This window comes from Thunnus maccoyii, chromosome 11, assembly GCF_910596095.1.
Source record: "Thunnus maccoyii chromosome 11, fThuMac1.1, whole genome shotgun sequence".
NCBI classification, from domain to species: domain Eukaryota; kingdom Metazoa; phylum Chordata; class Actinopteri; order Scombriformes; family Scombridae; genus Thunnus; species Thunnus maccoyii.
In genome coordinates this window covers 3345314-3363647 of record NC_056543.1, presented here as the reverse complement: position 1 = coordinate 3363647, position 18334 = coordinate 3345314, and the positions used below count along the sequence as shown (strand labels likewise).

Below are 18334 nucleotides of genomic sequence, written 5' to 3'. Positions count from 1 at the left end.
GTATGCACAGATGTGCTTTTATGTGATGATGTTTTATCGTTTAGTGATCTCCTTTTATTTTCCTTTACCTTATTTCTGTGGACATCACTGTGTTTTGTTTTAACGCTGTAATTTAAAAATGCATTGATTATTCATATGTGGTTTTGCTGTGTGTTTTGTTTATAAATGTGCAGACAGTGTTAATCACTTTGTAAACATTTTTTTAAGTTCTGTATGAATAAAAATATTATTATTGTTGTTGTTATTATTATTATTATCATCCTCCCTCTGACTGATATATTATTATATATGACATCATTAGATTATTAATAGTGAAGCATCAGTGTTAGAGCAGCATGTTACTGTTGTAGCTGCTGGAGGTGGAGCTAGTTTACACTACTTTATATACAGTTAGCTAGTTTAGTCCAGTGGTTCCCAACCTAGGGGTCGGGCCCCTCCAAAGGGTCAGCAGATAAATCTGAGGGGTCGTGAGATGATTAATGGGAGAGGAAAGAAGAAAAAACAAAGTTCTGATACACAAATCTGTTTTCAGTTTTTGGACTTTTTCTCTAATCTTTGATTTTTGCTGAAATATTGGATCATTTGAACATTTATTGAAATGAAAGCATGTGAGAAGTTTAGAGGGAAAAATCACTATTTGGTGGAGCTGTTAACAACTCATAGACATGTGAAATGTGACCCCGACTACACACTGCTTTTTGTAAGACGTCAAAAGCCAAAAAGGTTGGAAACCACTGGTTTCATCTTTAACAATGTGTTGTATTTTAAAAGCTTGTTATATTATCAATTGTGTCAAATCTTCATCTGAAAAGCTGTCAAATAAATTTAATGGAGTAGAAAGTACAATATTTCCCTCTGAAATGTAGTGGAGTGGAAGTATAAAGTAGTATCACATGAAAATACTCGAGTAAAGTACAAGTAAATGTACTTAGGTACTTTCCACCACTGCTTATTGTTTACTAAGTGTTTCCTTTTCACTTTCTTTTCTTTTCAGCCGCATCACGCTGCTAAATTGGGAAAAGGGGATTTTTCCTGCAGGACCGTGAATGCAGCAGCGGCTGTTGTAACGGTGTGTGTGTATTTGACGCTCCGAGTCTCTGCAGTCGTCGAAATTGATGGATAAACATGAAAAGCTCCCCAGTACAGGTAGCTGTAATATCTAACACATTACTGCGTGTTACGAACAGTTTGTAGCTTTGGACTCGTTATTTAAACTTCGCTAGTTAGCTTAGCTTACATGCTAGTCAGTTAGCTAGCCGTGTATACATTTCCGGCGAGTGGGTGTCTTGAGGGATGAGTTTTTGGGGCAAAGTTAACGTTACTACTAAGAGATAAAGTTATCTCTCTTTAGCGGCTCAGGTTGTATTTTTCTGAATGAAAGTGACGTTTAAGTTTTAGGCTTACAAAGCTGGTACACGGCAGGGAGAGTGGAGGCATTCAGCAAATCTCTCGTTAACATACAGGATAGAAGTTAACGGTGTTGACATGATGTTAAAAACGAGTCGTGACTTTGCTCATTCACAGTTAAGTTCACTGTCAGATGGTGTCAGTTGAAAATAAACCCGCAATAAAGTTTGATTTCATTTTCACATTCATCGTATTCACGGCGGATTTATTGATTTTGGGTGTCAATCAAACACCTTTTTCCTTTTCTTCTTAAATGTGATGAGTCGATCTTATCCTGGGAAGATGTAACTGTGTCATTTTTCACACTTTTCTGACATTTTATAGACCAAATGATCAACTGAATAAAACAATCAGCAGATCAATCGATAATGAAAGTAATCGTTTAGTTGCAGCACTAAATCAAGAGCAAAATGTGACGTCATTAAATGTTTTGCTTTGTCTAATAAAACAATCCCAAATATTCTGTTAATATAATGTAAGAAATATAAGAAAGGCAGCAAATTCTCATATGAAAAACCATAAAATCTTTTGCATTTTTGCTTGAAAAATAGTTGTGCATTAATATTCTTTAGATTTATTAATCAATTTATCGATTAATCATCGCAGCTCTAATCATTTTACATTCATTTGGCAGATACTTTTGTCCAAAACCTTTTTAAGATATTGAACTACTGATAAAAATCTCAGTGAGTCTATCTCTTTGTGATGACAGGCAGTGTTCATGTGAAAAGTGAAAGCAGCAGCAGCAGCAGAGTCCGGAGCGGAGTGGCGGGAGCTGCAGCGGAGATGGTTTGGCTGTCATGATTGCTCTCATCTGGATGCTGACATGGCTGCCTCAGGTCCTGCCAGGTGAGTCCACAGTCAGGTGATGTTAGGTTACACTTAAACTACCCTGAAGCACTGCTCCACCCACAGGCAACACTGTTTTGTTTTGTGGTTTATGCAACAAAAAAAAAACCTGAATTACATTGTAATGAGTCATAAAAGCATCAACAGTGTGATCTGTGTGCACATAAACACAAACGTGTCAGACCCTGTTGCTAAGGGTTTGCATATCTTCCATTTGGCTCAGCATTAAAAAAAAAAAAAAAGAAATACTGTACTTGTAATAGCTTATTACATTATTTACAAGTCAAATAACCTCAATGCCTCAATGCAAACACTATCAGTCAATTAGGCAACAAACATCATTGCATCTCAGATATAAATAGATATTTAAATATCCATTCAAAGTCACAGGTGACTTTATTTAGAATCGAACTTCTACCATATACAGTATATATACACCTGTACAATCTAATGCAACCCAATACAACAACTCTAAATTCTACATTTACTAAACTTGACATCATCAGAAAGGTGATAATTCTACTTTATGTATATTATTGAGGTGGTAGTGGATGGTGGTGGTGGTGTACTGTAGTGCATTATATTGAATGGTGTTCCTAATATTTTGTCCACTCCATTAACATACATGAGGGGGGCAAAGTATTAGGAGCTAAATGGGCTTAAAACCCAGCGTCTGAACCAGGAAATACAAATAATAAAATTTAAAAAGAGCTGACGGCAAGACAACATACACCCTTTAAGCTACGCACTCGATTTTGAGTTTCTTGTACTTCTAATATCCTGTTTGTTTGTGTTCCCAGCTATGAGTGAACTCCCCCCGCCAGTCAACTTGACCCTGACCTCCGACCATTTCATTCATATCCTGAAATGGGCGTCAGCGCCAGGCACACCCACGGGAGTCTACTACCGTGTCGACTTCGCTACAGAGAGGTAAGTTTCACCTGTTAGTGTTTATACTTACAGCTGTGTCCTGAACCAGTCCGTCTCTGCCTTTCTGCCGCAGGCACTTCTGGATTTGTCAGAACAGATCAGATACAACAGGAAAAAGTTTACAGATGTTTGTTTGACACCCAAAAGATGTTTTGAAGAACTAGCAGCTGTAGAAACTCGTACTAAGTTGGAGTATTAAGTCTTTATCCATTTAGTGCTACAAGCAGGTTCATGTTTAATACTTAAGTCACAACAGATGCTCTGATCTGATAGTATTGAGACCGATACTGATCCAATTAAAGGATCATTTCAGTTTATTTCACCCTGGCGTATTTCCCATAAATGTGACCATTGTGAATAGAGCTGCAAAGGTTTAGTCAGTTAATTGATTAGTTGCCAACTATAACCTTAATCGCCAACTATTTTAATAATCAATTAATCGTTTTGAGTCTGTTTTTTTAAGAAAAAAATGTCCAAATTCTGTGTTTTCAGCTTCTTAAATGTGAATATTTTCTAGTTCCTTTAGTCCTCTATGATCATAGACTAAATATCTTTGGGTTTTGGACTGTTGGTCGGGACAAAACGAGACATTTGAGGACTCCTTGTGCTGTGGGATATTATGCTAACGAAATGCAAACTCAGATTAAACTACTTCGATGGCTACGTTCTGTGTTTACTATTGGTCAGACAAGTGTTTGAAATAATAGAAATCATGTTTATTTAGAAAACTGTAGGAGACTCTCAGTTTTCCTCAATATTGTTTAGTGTGAGTCCTCATTTCCCTGAATCACTATAACGGAGATGGCGAGTGCAAAGTTAACATGATAACATGAGAGTAATAAGAGTAAAACAATAGCAACTTTTACGGGAAAACGTGAGGTTAAAATAAAGCAGAATTATCCTTTTTAAGCCAATCATTTATCAGCCAAACGTCACAGATCCACTATATATAGTTTTCTGCTCTGCTCTGTGTATTTACAGCTGATGCTTCACCATTTTTCATGCGCTGTACAGTAAACAGTATCGTAATGTGAAGGCAGTGGTTGACCTTTACAGTGAAACCAGAAGTGATGACAGCTAACGTTATCAAAAACTGAACTCCTCATCTTGTTTCTGACCGTATATTTTGTTGGATTAAAAACGAGACTGATTGGCTCTTTTGACCCGCTTCTTTTCCTCCTCTTCCTGTCCTGCAGAGGAACCTTTTATCCAGTAGCTGGCTGCGAGCGTGTCCAGCACCCACTGGTTTGCAACCTGACGGAGGCCTTCTCCAAGTATGAAGAGGCCTATTTTACCCAGGTTACAGCACGGCTGGAAACACAAACCTCACAACCGTCCACCTGCGAAGGATTTCAACCCATCAAAGACAGTAAGTGACGCTGTTCTGAAACTAGAAGCTGATGAATAAGAGGGACAGCGAACAGGAAGTTAATTTAAATAATGATCATTGAGTTTGAGAACATTTTACTGCTCTCTGTATCTAATTTATTGCAAGATACAAAACCTGCTTCACTACCTGAACTTGTTTACGTTCTGGCAACACTCTTTTGTAGTGTTTTCATGTCAAAATATTCACATTACATCAGGGGGGAAAAAAAAGGTTTTGTGCTGAACGTCCCACATCAGTCAGCTGATTACCTGCTGGACAGACTTTTGTAAAACACCTGCAAGCTACAATACTAATGTTGCTACTGACCATCAGAAGATCCCTTCATAACGCATTCATGAGCAGATTAGTGGCACTTCACTAAAATACTGTTTGTCTTCTGGGAAATGTTTGTAGTTCTTGGCTACTTGACAACATTACAGTGTTTCCTCTTGTCTTATTGCAAAGGGTTTTGTTCCTTGTAAATCACATGACGATTCCTCGAAGTGATTGTGTCATGCGGTGGAAGTTTTAGTTATGTTTTGTTCCTGTGTCTGTCCATCAGCTCACCTGGACCTGCCGCTGCTGACTGTGACACCATGTAACAGAAGTCTGTGTGTGGACCTTCAGCCTCACATGGAGCACCTGAGGGAGCACTATGACCTGTTAAGATACGAACTCAGGATCCAGAGCAGAGATACAGACAGAGACAAGGTAGAGTAGATGGACTCATACACAGAGAGTGTTTTAGGAAAACTGGTTTGTCCTGTTGTGCCACCATGAGACACATTCAGACCAAAAATATCATAAATATAATTTTAAAAAAGCTGTGTTGTTGCTGCAGGTACAGGTGATTAGATATGATCCAGGAAGTCTGGCTTCATTTTTACATCCGTGTGTCTCCAAATTTCCTTCCACATTTGTCTTGAAACTTCATTTAAAAACATCAGCATGGAGCTGTGATGAGATTAGAGGTGTTATAAGGAAAATATTAAAAAATATGTTGAACTTTCTCTAAATAAGGAAATATGATGCTTCCCTTTAGTTCAGTGTTCACTCACAGTCACATCAAATACCTTTTGTATACTGTCACGAATCAGCCCAGACATGTTTAACAAATACAATTATTATGAACTTCAGATAAAATAAAACTAATAATGTTAGTCAGGTAGGTCAGTGATGAAACTAACGAGTCCCTGGAGGGGAAAAAATACAGCAACACTTGCATGAATTAGGAAATGACTGTTGGTAATGTAAGCTGTAAGTACAGAGGATTTACTGGACTGATTGTGTAAAAGAAGTAGAAAGAGCCTACAGAGAGGAAGGATGTCACAATACAATTTAAGTGTGACATTAAAAGATCAGTTAATGCATTTAAGGTTAGATGCAGCATCTGTACTGCACCTGTTGCATGTTGTACCTCAACCTATGCGCGCAATGCTGTTCGTCTTGTACTGATGTAACGTCTGTCTGTGGTCTCCGCTGATGTTTTGCAGTTCATCGGCAACATCAAGCCTCTGAGCAGGAAGATTCTGACGGACCTGGTCCCTGGTAGACAGTACTGCGTCTCAGTCCGCTTCTCGGGCGACCTGATCCTCAGGAACTCCAACTACAGCCAACCTCAGTGTGCCTTCGCTCCTGACGTCTACCCTGCAGGTAAAGCCCTGATGGTTTTTAACCAATATCTGTGTCTGAGTAGAGAAAATAATTCACTTTGTACTGTACATTTACTGCCAGACTGACTACTCACTACTAACCTTTTCTTCTGCTCCGCTCACATCCACCGTCACTTCTCTGCCGCTCGCTCTTTCCCGCTCGCTACGCAAACATATTACGCAATATCACCAATAGTTTCCTAGGTAACAACACGGAGGTTGACTCACGTTTCAGAACAGCGCCGCACAAAGACTCCCAAACGCTGTTGATTTCCGAATGAACGGATACTTGGCGTTATTTTTGGCATTTAAAAAAATAGATGTTTGGCCTGGCGGGGAGTTCTTGTTGTGATAATTATAGGAGAAACACTGATTCAGTAAACGTTGAGTACAGTTTACAGTACGGAGATTATTACGGACGATAGCATATCGACCAGCAGACTACAGCGCTACTAATTATCACCCGCCAAGCACCAAATGCGAGTAGATTTTCCGTTTAATCTCGGAAGGCTATTCGCCACACTGGCGGGTAAATGTTTGTACCAAAGTAGTCATGTGATAAAATATCTGCCCTGATGGCTAATGTTTGCCCCTGTACAGCGGAGACACACGCAGCACCATGCGTCTAAACAGTGAATCATGGCGGCAACTGTTTTCTGTTTCGTCTCAAGGATCGTGAGGTAAACGATCGAATGCAGCGTTAAGGTTACAAAGTCATCCACCAGGAATGTGGGCTTGCATGCACGTGATTGGCCAACACCTTTTCCTCTGCAGTGTCACCCTGCTGCGTTTTGTAACGTGAAGGGTGATGTCAGTCTGAACGCCGCCTTGGTTTTGTTTCCCAACAGTTGTCGTCATTTTTCAGGCTTTGAAAACATCACCAGTAACATCACTCTTCACTCGCTGGCATGTCTCTCGAGTTTTACAGCGGCTTGTTGAAAACCTTCCCCAACATCTGCAGCGCTTTTATCGTAGTTTAAATATAATTTCATTTACCTCTCACTGTTCCTTCATCAGGTAATGTTAAAATAAAAATTGTCTGCCACTCGAACTTTTAGTTGCCTGTGATGTTGATGAAGGAATTGAAGCTTGCTCTACTATTACACACATTACAGTACAAGTCTGTGTGTGTGTGTGTGTGTGAATAATAGTGTTCTCCTCTCTGCAGACGCGTTGATCTCTAGTGTGGTCTGTTCCCTGGTGATGTGTGGTGTGGTCGTACTGGGCCTGCTGGGCTTCACTGGTTTCATCTGTCTGAAACGGAGGCCACTGCCAGCAGTTCTGGTAAGTTATAGTGTTATAATGGTAGTTATGGTGAAGTACAAGCAGTACTTTTCCCCCTCTGAGATGAGAGAGGATTTAACATATTTCTGTGCCACATCTCTGGCTTAACATATATAATGTACACAAACATCTTTTAATACAGAATATACACTGCTTTCATCTGTAGATGATACTGGAGAAACAATCCGACAGATAATTAATCAGCAACTATTCTGATAATCAAATAATCGTTTTTGTCATTTTTTAAAGTAAAAATGTCAAATATTCCCCAGTTCCAGCTGGTCATTTGTGGGGTTTGGCTGCTTCGTTTGCTTTTGTGTGATAATTAATTAAATTTTTGGACAGTTGGTTGAACAAAATAGACAATTTGATGGCATCACCTCGGTCGTTTTTCACAGAAAACATTATACAGTATGTTTCATAGTTTAGTTCGTTTAATCTTAAATATTGCTGGTAAGTGATTCACTATTTCCTTAAAGAGGACACATATTCTGCACATTTCCAGGTTTATATTTATATTCTGGGGCTCTACTGGAATATATTTGCATGATTTCCAGTTAAAAACTCCTTATTTATCTTCTACTGGTCCTTTATGCAGCCCCTCAGTTCAGCCTCTGTCTGAAACAGGCCGTTTTAGTTACTGTCTCTTTAAGGCCCCGCCTCCCGATGAGCCCGCTCTGTTCTGATTGGTCAGCTTTCAGGAAGCTTCTCCCGACTCTGGAGGCTACGTAAACAAACTATAGTAGCAGGATTTTGCTTATTTTTCTCCTTCTTTACTTGAAATATAAACTTTTCAAATACATTCGTACATGTTGGAGGTGAATCAGATCCAGAATATGTGAGTAAACAACGTGACCAACATGACCAACGTGACCAACGTGCACAACGTTAGCAACAAAGGCTACAGAGCGACAGCATCATGAGGAGGAAGTAGAGGTAACTTTGCAAACAAAGCATTAAGAGCAGAATGAAGCCCTGACTTTTGACTCGAAGGCGACATTTTTACATACGTTCACCTCAAGTTTCTGAACTTTGACCATCACAGTATATAAATGACAGAAAATCACGAAAAGCATGATATATCTCCTTTAACCTTATTCATCCAGTACTGTAGAGAGCTACTTTTATAATCTACACTAACCTGCACAGCAGATCTGTTGTGAGTTTACACCTAATTCAAAAAAACCTGAACACATGATGTCAAATCACTGCAGGAACAGAAATAACAAGGTAAACGTGGATATACTGTCGTTTCTTTGTTCATTTTTACATCCAAAGAAATGGCACCAAATGCAAAAAAATACAGTGTTGTACTGTCTCTATATTGATGAAAGTAAAGAGTTTCTGTGGTTTTAGATCTCATCTAAGATCCTCTGATATGTGACGCGAGTCGACAAAATACCACGATCTGATCAAGAAATTAAGATTTTAACATTTATCGTATGACTGAATATAACATAATCAAAGTTTCAGTGTTATTAACCATCATTGCTTAATATGTTTATAGAGCTGCAGCAATTAATCAATTAGTTCATTGACAGAAATGTATTATTATTGCAATAATTGAATAATCGTTTTTAATTATCACTTCTTTTTGTTGTTATAGTTGATAGTAAACTGAATATCTTTGTGTTTTTGGACTGTTGGTCAGACAAAACAAAACATTTTAAGATGTCATCTTGAACTTTGGGGAAATTCTAAGAAGAAGATAATCTGCAGATAATAGAAAGTGAAAATAATAATAAATGACAGCCCATAATAAGTCGATCATACAGTGAACAAGGTGTTTTATTTGTGATTTGACAGCAACAACAGTTCAGCTTTTTCTTAGTAAAGCAACAGGAAAGAACTTCAGGCGGAAACGTAAAACACTCGCACGTTCAACACCGGCTCTGAGCTGTATCATGGATGTGGTTGATTTGTGGTAACAGAAGAGAAAAAAAAAAGACAGACAGCTGCAAGCAACCTCAGAGTTTCTTCTGCAACAATCCTGCAACCCAACGGCTACTTTGGTAGATATGTTTTGTAGATACGTTTTTCTTCTTAGAAAAGGTTGAACTGAAAAGCGCCGGTAGTTCCTGGATGTTAGATGATCAGAAAAGTAGAGACGCTTTGCAAAAAAAAAAAAAAAAAGCCTTTCAGAGTTCAATACATGTAAGTCAAAATAAAAGGATGAGGAGTATTTGAATAACCCTTTTATGCATGTTATCTTGATCTCATTTTCTTTTCTTTTTTTGGTCAGTGTCAGCCGCTGTTTACTGCGGGTGATGTGTAGTGATTTGATTCTGTCGCCTTCTGGGTGAGAAAAACAGAATAAAACTGAAAACGAAGATTTGAGAATTTTCTAATATAAGTATCAAAAACAGCCAGAGCGCGTCACCTCTGTGAAATCCCGTTTGATGTTTCATACTGTGTCAAACGGCGCGCTAGCTGTGAGTCAGGATCATTAAACATCCCCAGTCTGAGAGACATGTAGTAAACCGCTGGGCGGTTGTTTCTCAGACACACTGAAAACCACCAAATATGTTTTGTTTGTTAAATTGTTTTGACAGTTTTAGGGTTGTATGTGAAGGCAGATGTCATAATGAGAGCTGTGTGTGAGAGCTAATAGTCACAGCAGCATTTTAATGCGTTTTTATCAACAAATGATGATATTCTAGTTGAACCAAAGTGCTGTTATCTGTTCTGGCCAGATAGATGATGATGATGATGATGATGTTATGTACCTGTGTTATACATCATATAACAGCCTCGTTTTAACAGTCGTCCACTGAACTTCACCTTTCCTTTGGTGGCCAAATAGTTTCCACTGTGCTCAGAAAAATAAAGGTCTTTAACCTTTATTTTGTAGACTAACGATGACAGACGAGGGTCACGCTCACACACTATCAGGCAAAACGTTTCGGGCCGTCCAGCCTTCATCATCGTCACAACCAGGCGATATAGAGAGATGCCTTTTTAATTAGCAAACACACAGCTGATCCATTTTAATGACAATCAGACGATCAGCAGTGGAACAATAAAGAAGGTGGAAGCTAGTTCAGGCCTGCAGCTAACGATTAATCTGTCGATTAGTTGTTTGGTCTATAAAACAGTGAAAGTATTTTGATAATTGATTAATCATTTGTAGTATTTTCTTAGGGGAAGAAAAAGTCATAAATATCTGATTCAGCTTCTCAGATGAATTTAATATAATACAAATTAATATTTTCTTGTTTCGTTGGTTTTCACTGATAATAAACTGAATATCTTTGGGACAAAACACGACATTAAAGGACGTCGCTTCCGGCATTTTTCACAATTTTCTGACATTTCATAAACCAAACAACTGATCAGTTCATCAAGACAATAATCAGATTTAATCAATAATGAAAATAATCTTTAGTTGCAGCCCTAGCTCATACATAAATATAGTAATAAATATATAGATATAGATAGATATATACTGTATATAGATATAGATTAATGTGAAAACAAACATCCAGCTGAAGAAGAAAAACACATTTTTGAGCAGAAGGAGCCTTTAAGGAATCATTCAGAGATGTCTAGAGATATAAAGTATATATGTTATCACTCAGCATTTTGCTCATGCAGTGTAAAAATGATGAAAAATGTAGGTAAGACCGAAAATGATTGTAATGAATTGCTGCCGCATTTTGTAAATGCCGTTATGATTAATTACTGACGGTAATTAATATGTGAAAACATAAAAAATGAGACTATTATTCACTCGATAGTCACCAGTAACTTTTGAAACCTTCGGTCCTCATCATCATCAGCTTCATTCAGCGCCTGCGATAGAAGAGCTGTTACAGCGTGGGCGTCGTTTACAGTTAACCTTTTATTATTTGTGGCGTTGGTCTGATGCGAGGGGGGATTTGAACACGCTTTTTTATAAAATACTGTGTGGTTTCATGTTCCATTATTAATGGCCACAAGCTCAACCAGAGTGCCACCAAGACACTGAGGGGTTTTTCCCCTTCATACAGAGATTGTATGTGGTCAATAAATTAAGCGTGTAATTCAGAGGGATGCGAGGCTCGCGGTTGCTCACCAACTGTCTCCTTTCCAAGCACATCTATGCACCCAGCAGTTTGTGGAATCTCACTTCCTTTTAATTTGATTCAGCAACATTTCCACCGGTGAGAAACAAAGCACACAGGAAAAAGTTACATTTGGTTAAATGTCAGAACATGTGCATACGTGTGAACGTCTGTCAGCAGTCTGAAAGGTTGATGTCTGGCTGTCTGATGACAGCCGAGCGCCCGTTCTGTTTATTAACCTCCATGAAACACAGTTCAGGTTCAGCTCATTGCAGTAACTGATGAAAAGTGTGAAAACTTCAACATTTGATGAAAATATCTTTCCAAACTGGTTGAAAAGTAAGAAAATTAGGGCTAAAAGGACTTGTTGATCAATAATTGTAATAATTAAAGTCATTTATTCTCTTAAAATGCCAAATATTTGTAGGTAACAGTTTCTCTAACTAGGGATGCACGATATTAAGCTCTAAAATGAAATATCGGCATCAGCCCGAAATGAACATTTTCTGCCGATTTATGAGAGGCCGACTTGTCGCCTTCTCCTCCGCCGCCTGACTGTGCTTCCCTCCACGGACTGTTTCACCCTGACGGTCCCGGTGTTTCCTCCGCAGGCTGCACTTCACTCAAGCCGCCCGTCAGACCAGCTGCTTCTTCTAGCGGAGACTAGCTGGCTGTGCTTCCCTCCGGTCATGCTGTGGCTAACGCTCCGCTAGCCTCTCAGCTAACGTTACCCCCGGCTCTCGTGTGTGTGTGGATCCAACCGGAGCACCGAGCCCCGGTTTGTTATTTAGGTTAAAGTGGGAGGAAGCAGCTGGTCTGACGGGCGGCTGAGTGAAGTGGAGGAAACACCGGGACCGTCAGGGGAAAATAGTCCACGGAGGAGCTGCTAAGTTCGGCTGCACAGATAGGAAACACCTCGGTTGACAGGATGTACCACTGTGTTTGGAAAAAAATCTTTTTGGTTTATAATGGCGGTTGGCAACCAGCGTATCAGGTGCATTACCGCCACCTTCTGCTCCGGAGTGTGGACCAGAGATTAAATCCTCCACATTAATCCTGTCTGTCTAATAAACTCAAAGAAAACTCTACTGCTCCTCCAACTTGGCAGGTTCATTTAAGTTTTAATGCTGAGCTCCTGAACTCCAGTCTTCCTGAGTTCTTCCTTCATATATTGTCTTTCTTGATCATACTTAGTACAATCTATGCTTGCATGTGTAATAGTCTCCTCAGCCATCTGGAAAAAAATATGTACATATATCAGTATCGGCAATCGGCCACAATGAGTTGGAAATATCGGCAAAAAATCCAATATCGTGCATCCCTATCTCTAACTAATATTTATTTCATTATATCTACAAACAGACATCACACTGGGCTCTGGGAACATTTTTTTCTTTATTTTTTGACATTTTTAGAGATTTAAACACTTTGAAAAGTAATTGACAGATTAACAACATATTACCATGATAACACAGCAACAAGTGTAACATTTCCTGATTGACAATATAATAAAATATTATTGATGATTCCAATTATAAGATTCTTATCAGCAGAAACTGCTGATTTGTTCAGGTGGAGGAGTCTGACTCAGGAAATGAGAAGACATTAGTTATGGCGTTAATTCAGGTGATAATCGTTTTGTTTTGTTTTTTCAATATGTTGAAATAAATAACGATAAAAAAACTGCCACAAAATAATGAATGTGTGTCAGATTATAGCAATGACTGAAAGGATGTAGGCAGAAGGTCTCTCACAATACTAAAAGTGTAAATCACAGTTGTAAAAAGTATAAATAAGAACTATAAACAAGACACTATGCTGCTAAAGTTAACTCAAGTCACGTACTTTGTACACAGTTTACTTTACTATATCTCCACCTGACCTTGGTTACCATGGAGACAACCAGCCTTATCAGTACAGCTGCATATCCAACCTCAGTAGACAGAGAGGTCATGACCTGCTGTTCCCAGGATAGAGAAGGACCAGATAACGACCTGTGGAACACAAATATTTATGACATATAACATAGGTTATGCATATTCAATAGTCATCATTAATTGATTATTAATTATCTTGCCTGTTAAATGTCGGGAGAAGTAAAAGTACCAATACAGCAAAAATACTGCATGAAAAATCCTACTACAGTAAAAGTACATAAGTATTATGAGCTTGATGTAGTTAAAGTATTGCAGTAAAAGTACATAAGTATTATGAGCTTGATGTAGTTAAAGTATTGCAGTAAAAGTACATAAGTATTATGAGCTTGATGTAGTTAAAGTATTGCAGTAAAAGTAGTGGTTTGGTCCCTCTGACTGATATATTATTATATATGACATCATTAGATTATTAATAGTGAAGCATCAGTGTTAGAGCAGCATGTTACTGTTGTAGCTGCTGGAGGTGGAGCTAGTTTACACTACCTTATATACAGTTAGCTAGTTTAGTCCAGTGGTTCCCAACCTAGGGGTCGGGCCCCTCCAAAGGGTCAGCAGATAAATCTGAGGGGTGGTGAGATGATTAATGGGAGAGGAAAGAAGAAAAAACAAAGTTCTGTTTTCAGTTTCTGGACTTTTTCTCTAATCTTTGATTTTTGCTGAAATATTGGATCATTTGAACATTTATTGAAATGAAAGCATGTGAGAAGTTTAGAGGGAAAAATCACTATTTGGTGGAGCTGTTAACAACTCATAGACATGTGAAATGTGACCCCGACTACACACTGCTTTTTGTAAGACGTCAAAAGCCAAAAAGGTTGGAAACCACTGGTTTCATCTTTAACAATGTGTTGTATTTTAAAAGCTTGTTATATTATCCATTGTGTCAAATCTTCATCTGAAAAGTAACTAAAGCTGTTAAATAAATGTAGTGGAGTAGAAAGTACAATATTTCCCTCTGAAATGTAGAAAGTAGCATCACATGGAAATACTCAAGTAAAGTACAAATACCTCAAAACTGTACTTAAGTGCAGTACTTGAGTAAATGTTCTTAGTTACTTTCCATCACTGCAAACAACTGATCAATTGTCTATTGAGTCACTGATTATTTTTTCTCTCTTATCAGCTCAGCACTGTTAGTTTTATAGAACAAACAGGAGCAACACATCAGACTTTTCAATCTGTTGTTTAAGAACCAGCTCGTTGGATTTCTGTAAATCTGATCTGATAGTTTTAACACATTTCTTTGTCTTTCTCTGTCTGTCTTTTCTTCTTCTTCTCTGCGTCTCAGACATCCATCCGTCACTTGGAGGAGGTTCTGGTCATCCAACTCCGCAACCCCTCCTTCTCTCCCCTCTCGAATATTAGAGCAACGCTGCCCTCTTCAGGCGGAAAGAGGAGCAGTCAGACACCATCAGACGAGAGCGATGGAGAGAGTGAAACGGAGAACACAGCTGGGAGCAAAGGAGGAGGTTATAAACTGCGGGGGGGCACCAACCTCCTCTCTGCCTCCTCTTCATCCTCGACATCTTCATCAGCTCCTTCACCCAGCTTGTCCTCAAACCCCAAAGCCGTGCTTCTCCCACCAGACTTCTTCAGTCCCCAACCTGAAGCCCAGATATCAGCAGCCGTACTGAACCCAACATACATGGCTTCGCTCTCTGATTCCCTCCCAGAGTCAGTCCACAGTCCTCCTGCAGACACAGACAGCTCAACTGTAGAAAGAATAGAGCTAAAGGAGGAGGAGGAGGAGGAGGAGGAAGGAGATGGGAGCAGCCAGGCCGTGAATCTCCTCACATTAACTTTTGGCAGGCGTGAGGAGAAAGAGGAGGAGGAGGAGGAGGAAGAGGAGGAGGAGAAATCACATGTTGACATTTCTGAGGTGGAGTCTCCCTTCGCCACCCTCATCCTGCCCTCACAGACTGTGGACACCGAGGGGGTTGCCATAGAAACAATTTCCTGCTCGGTTGTCGAAGAAGAGGAAGAGGAAGAGGAAGAGGATGCAGAGCTGTGTGGGTATATGAGGCGCCCAGTCTAAGGTGTCTTAAAGAAGTTATAGAGAGCTTTACAGCTGGAACTTGCTCAGTTTTTGTCTTTTTTTTTTTTGTACTTTTATAAAAGTGTTAAAACGGAGAGACTATGAAGCTGACGGCGCACGTAGCAGCGCCGCTCATTTCCAACCAAAACCACCAGTACGAACAGATTCACTGTCTTCAGCTGCGTCATCGTATACAGCGACTGAGAAAACATTAATACTGACCCTCCCTAATGCTCTGTCAGTGTCAGCGATGGGGGGACAAAATCCACAATCTGAATCTCAATCTGTTCAAAAATATATATCAGAAACTAATATGAGGCTTCAACCATCCAAATTAGTAAAATCAAGAACATATTTTCCACAAAGTGGGAAATGTATACTAAAAAGATCTGTGGAAGATGTTTACTTGACTGAAGTTTCATGTTAGATTTGCACAAAATGAGGATTGTAAAAACAGTTTTGATGTTGATTTGGGATCCTGACTGTTGTTTTAAGACAGATGAGAAGTGATTTTAGGAAAAGTTGGTTCATTCACTGTTTTTTTCTTTGTGACTTGTACGAATCATCACATTTATTTTATGATCGGCATATTTTTTGCAACAAATCCTCTACAGTTTAGTCGTCGCTTCAGTCACTCCGACAGCTGCCTCAGTGTCACCGTGCAGTTATACATCACCTACTGTACTGTATAGACTAATGTCTTCTCATCTAGAATCTGTGTAACTCGACCACCGCTCCCGTCTGTCTCCTGGACCACTTTGCTTTGCGTTTTGTGGCGTCACACCATTCACTTTTTATTTCTGTCACAGCACACGTCACTCTGATGACACATTGCCGGCAGCTGAATTTATGTTTTGTTATCGTTTAGCTGCTCCGCGGTTTAGACGCATCAAACGTGCACCTCCTCATGAGCAGGCGGCGTCGAGAGTTCGGTGAATCTGCCTCGTACGAGCGAAGCTCACAGAAGAACATGAGAACGAGGCCTCGTAGCATTCCTGCCCTTATAGTTTCCTGTAAAGTCGTGCAGCCGTGTACATCAGCGCTTCCTCTGCTGCTAGTAGGACAGTCGAGTTACAGCTTACAACATAAAGAAATGAGTTTGATTTGAGCCAGAAGAAAAGCTACTTTTTCTAAACCACAGCCTGCAAATGTTCATTCACTCATTTGATGTTTTGATCAGCAGCTTGAGATCTACTTAATAAGGGAAGACTTGATATTTTAGCTTTTCCTCATGCAGGGACTTCTGGGCATTAGGAGATGGAATATGTACTGTGAAGTTCATGCAAAAAACACTTAAATAGAGTTTTTAATTTGTGCAGTCCATAGTGCGTTTTTATTTTTTCTGCAGGGATCCGGCCAAACATATTTATTAATATAACAACACATGGAGTTAATTTAGGACCTGACAGATTGATAGCAAAGGAAACCTGAACCCTCAGAGTAGAAGAATAAAGGCTTATTTGTAGGTACATGTTAGTATTTCACTTTCTTTATTTTCACTTTTTCTCTATCAGTGGTATAGTTTTAAGTAGTCTGAGTAGGAAACGATGATGATATTTAACAGTTTGGCAGCAGCTTAAGATGATATTTTAACTTCAAACATTCTCCTTCATCCTGCACTGAAAATCGAATTACTGAAAATAGTTTGACGATACAAAAGAAAAGGTCCAATCATGAGTACTGTGTTGCTTTTTTTTTTTTTTTTTTTTTAATTTTTTGTGAATGTGAATGTTAGAATTTGCCTCACATCCATTCAACTGCAGCCGACCTGAATATGTGATGATGTTGTAACTGGAGCTGAGACGATCGATTATTTTAGCGTCGGAAAATGGAATCGATTGATCGTTCGAACAAAACTGACAAACACTTGCTGCTTTTCTTGGACTCTTGGTCAGACAAATCAAGCGATTTGTATCTGTATGTCATGTTTTTATTTTTGTTTGTTATTTTTTTGGCATTTTTTTTGCCTTTTTATTTGACAATTGAAAGTGCAGAGAGACAAGAAACAGAGGCAGAGACCTGCAACAAAGGTCTTGTGTCTGTAATGGAAACACAGATGTTGCAGTTATTTACCAGTAGGGGGCCCCTAATGGGCATTTTCAACTTCTGGCATTTTATAGATAAAAAAAAAAAAGAATCAATCAAAAATAATCGGCAAATTCATGAATAATGATAATTATCTCTGTCGTAGTTACTGTTTTATAGATTTCTGTTAAAAAGGCACCTTGAGATCATGTATGTTTACCAGATGATTTTGCACATGTTCAGACTTTATAGCGAGATGATGTTAAAAAAAAAAAAAAAAAAAATCTCAACTATTTGGATTTCTGAACAGTTTTTATATGATCACCGTGTAAAACCAGGTCATTCCAAATGTAGTGACCCAGTCGTGGAAACTTTGGTTGTTGTACATGTATTTGTCTTCCAGCTGTGCACCGTTTATAATCAGGTTGAATTGTGACTGTATGGGAAACATCAGTGAATGATTGTTATATAGTCTACAACATACTGTATAGTCATATGGATACCATTATGTTTTTATTTTTCTATCTTACTACATGCACAGTATTATAATGTTAACAATGCACTTATTTGTCACACGTTGCATGAGGATAGTGAGGTCATGCATGTGTTATTGTAAGTATACAGCCAACATACTTGCCATCTGTATAACTGTGTCAACCTTTAAAACTCATGTTAATCAATGTTCAGCCATATATATGTACATTTAAAAACAAATAAAAGTGACATTTCAGACATCTGGTTTTACCATTTGTACTACTTCACTACTTTAAATCCAACAAGTTTTCCAAACTGCACAGACAAGT

General features: G+C 38.9%; 1 protein-coding gene and 1 long non-coding RNA gene across 2 annotated transcripts; one reads left to right on the top strand and one right to left on the bottom strand.

The window, feature by feature from the left end:
- Window positions 1-1004: 1004 nt before the first annotated feature.
- On the top strand, window positions 1005-18265 carry LOC121906952. Its single transcript, XM_042426208.1, has 8 exons — window positions 1005-1146; window positions 2120-2256; window positions 3057-3186; window positions 4383-4555; window positions 5118-5266; window positions 6049-6208; window positions 7376-7491; window positions 14760-18265. Exons 2-8 carry the CDS (start codon window positions 2208-2210, stop codon window positions 15504-15506), a joined length of 1524 nt encoding a protein of 507 aa, XP_042282142.1. The 5' UTR covers window positions 1005-1146; window positions 2120-2207; the 3' UTR covers window positions 15507-18265.
- On the bottom strand, window positions 12911-15053 carry LOC121906954. The gene is made up of 2 exons (XR_006098772.1): window positions 14967-15053; window positions 12911-13528 (listed from the first exon to the last, which is right to left on the bottom strand). It is a non-coding gene; the product is annotated as an uncharacterized LOC121906954 (long non-coding RNA).
- Window positions 18266-18334: the final 69 nt, after the last annotated feature.

Excerpts from the sequence above, each read along its gene's own strand:
- LOC121906952 (XM_042426208.1), top strand. The coding sequence starts at position 2,208 with ATGATTGCTCTCATCTGGATGCTGACATGGCTGCCTCAGGTCCTGCCA. Across the intron at positions 4,556-5,117 it reads ATTTCAACCCATCAAAGACA|CTCACCTGGACCTGCCGCTG; the intron begins GTAAGTGACGCT and ends TCTGTCCATCAG. Across the intron at positions 7,492-14,759 it reads GGCCACTGCCAGCAGTTCTG|ACATCCATCCGTCACTTGGA; the intron begins GTAAGTTATAGT and ends TCTGCGTCTCAG.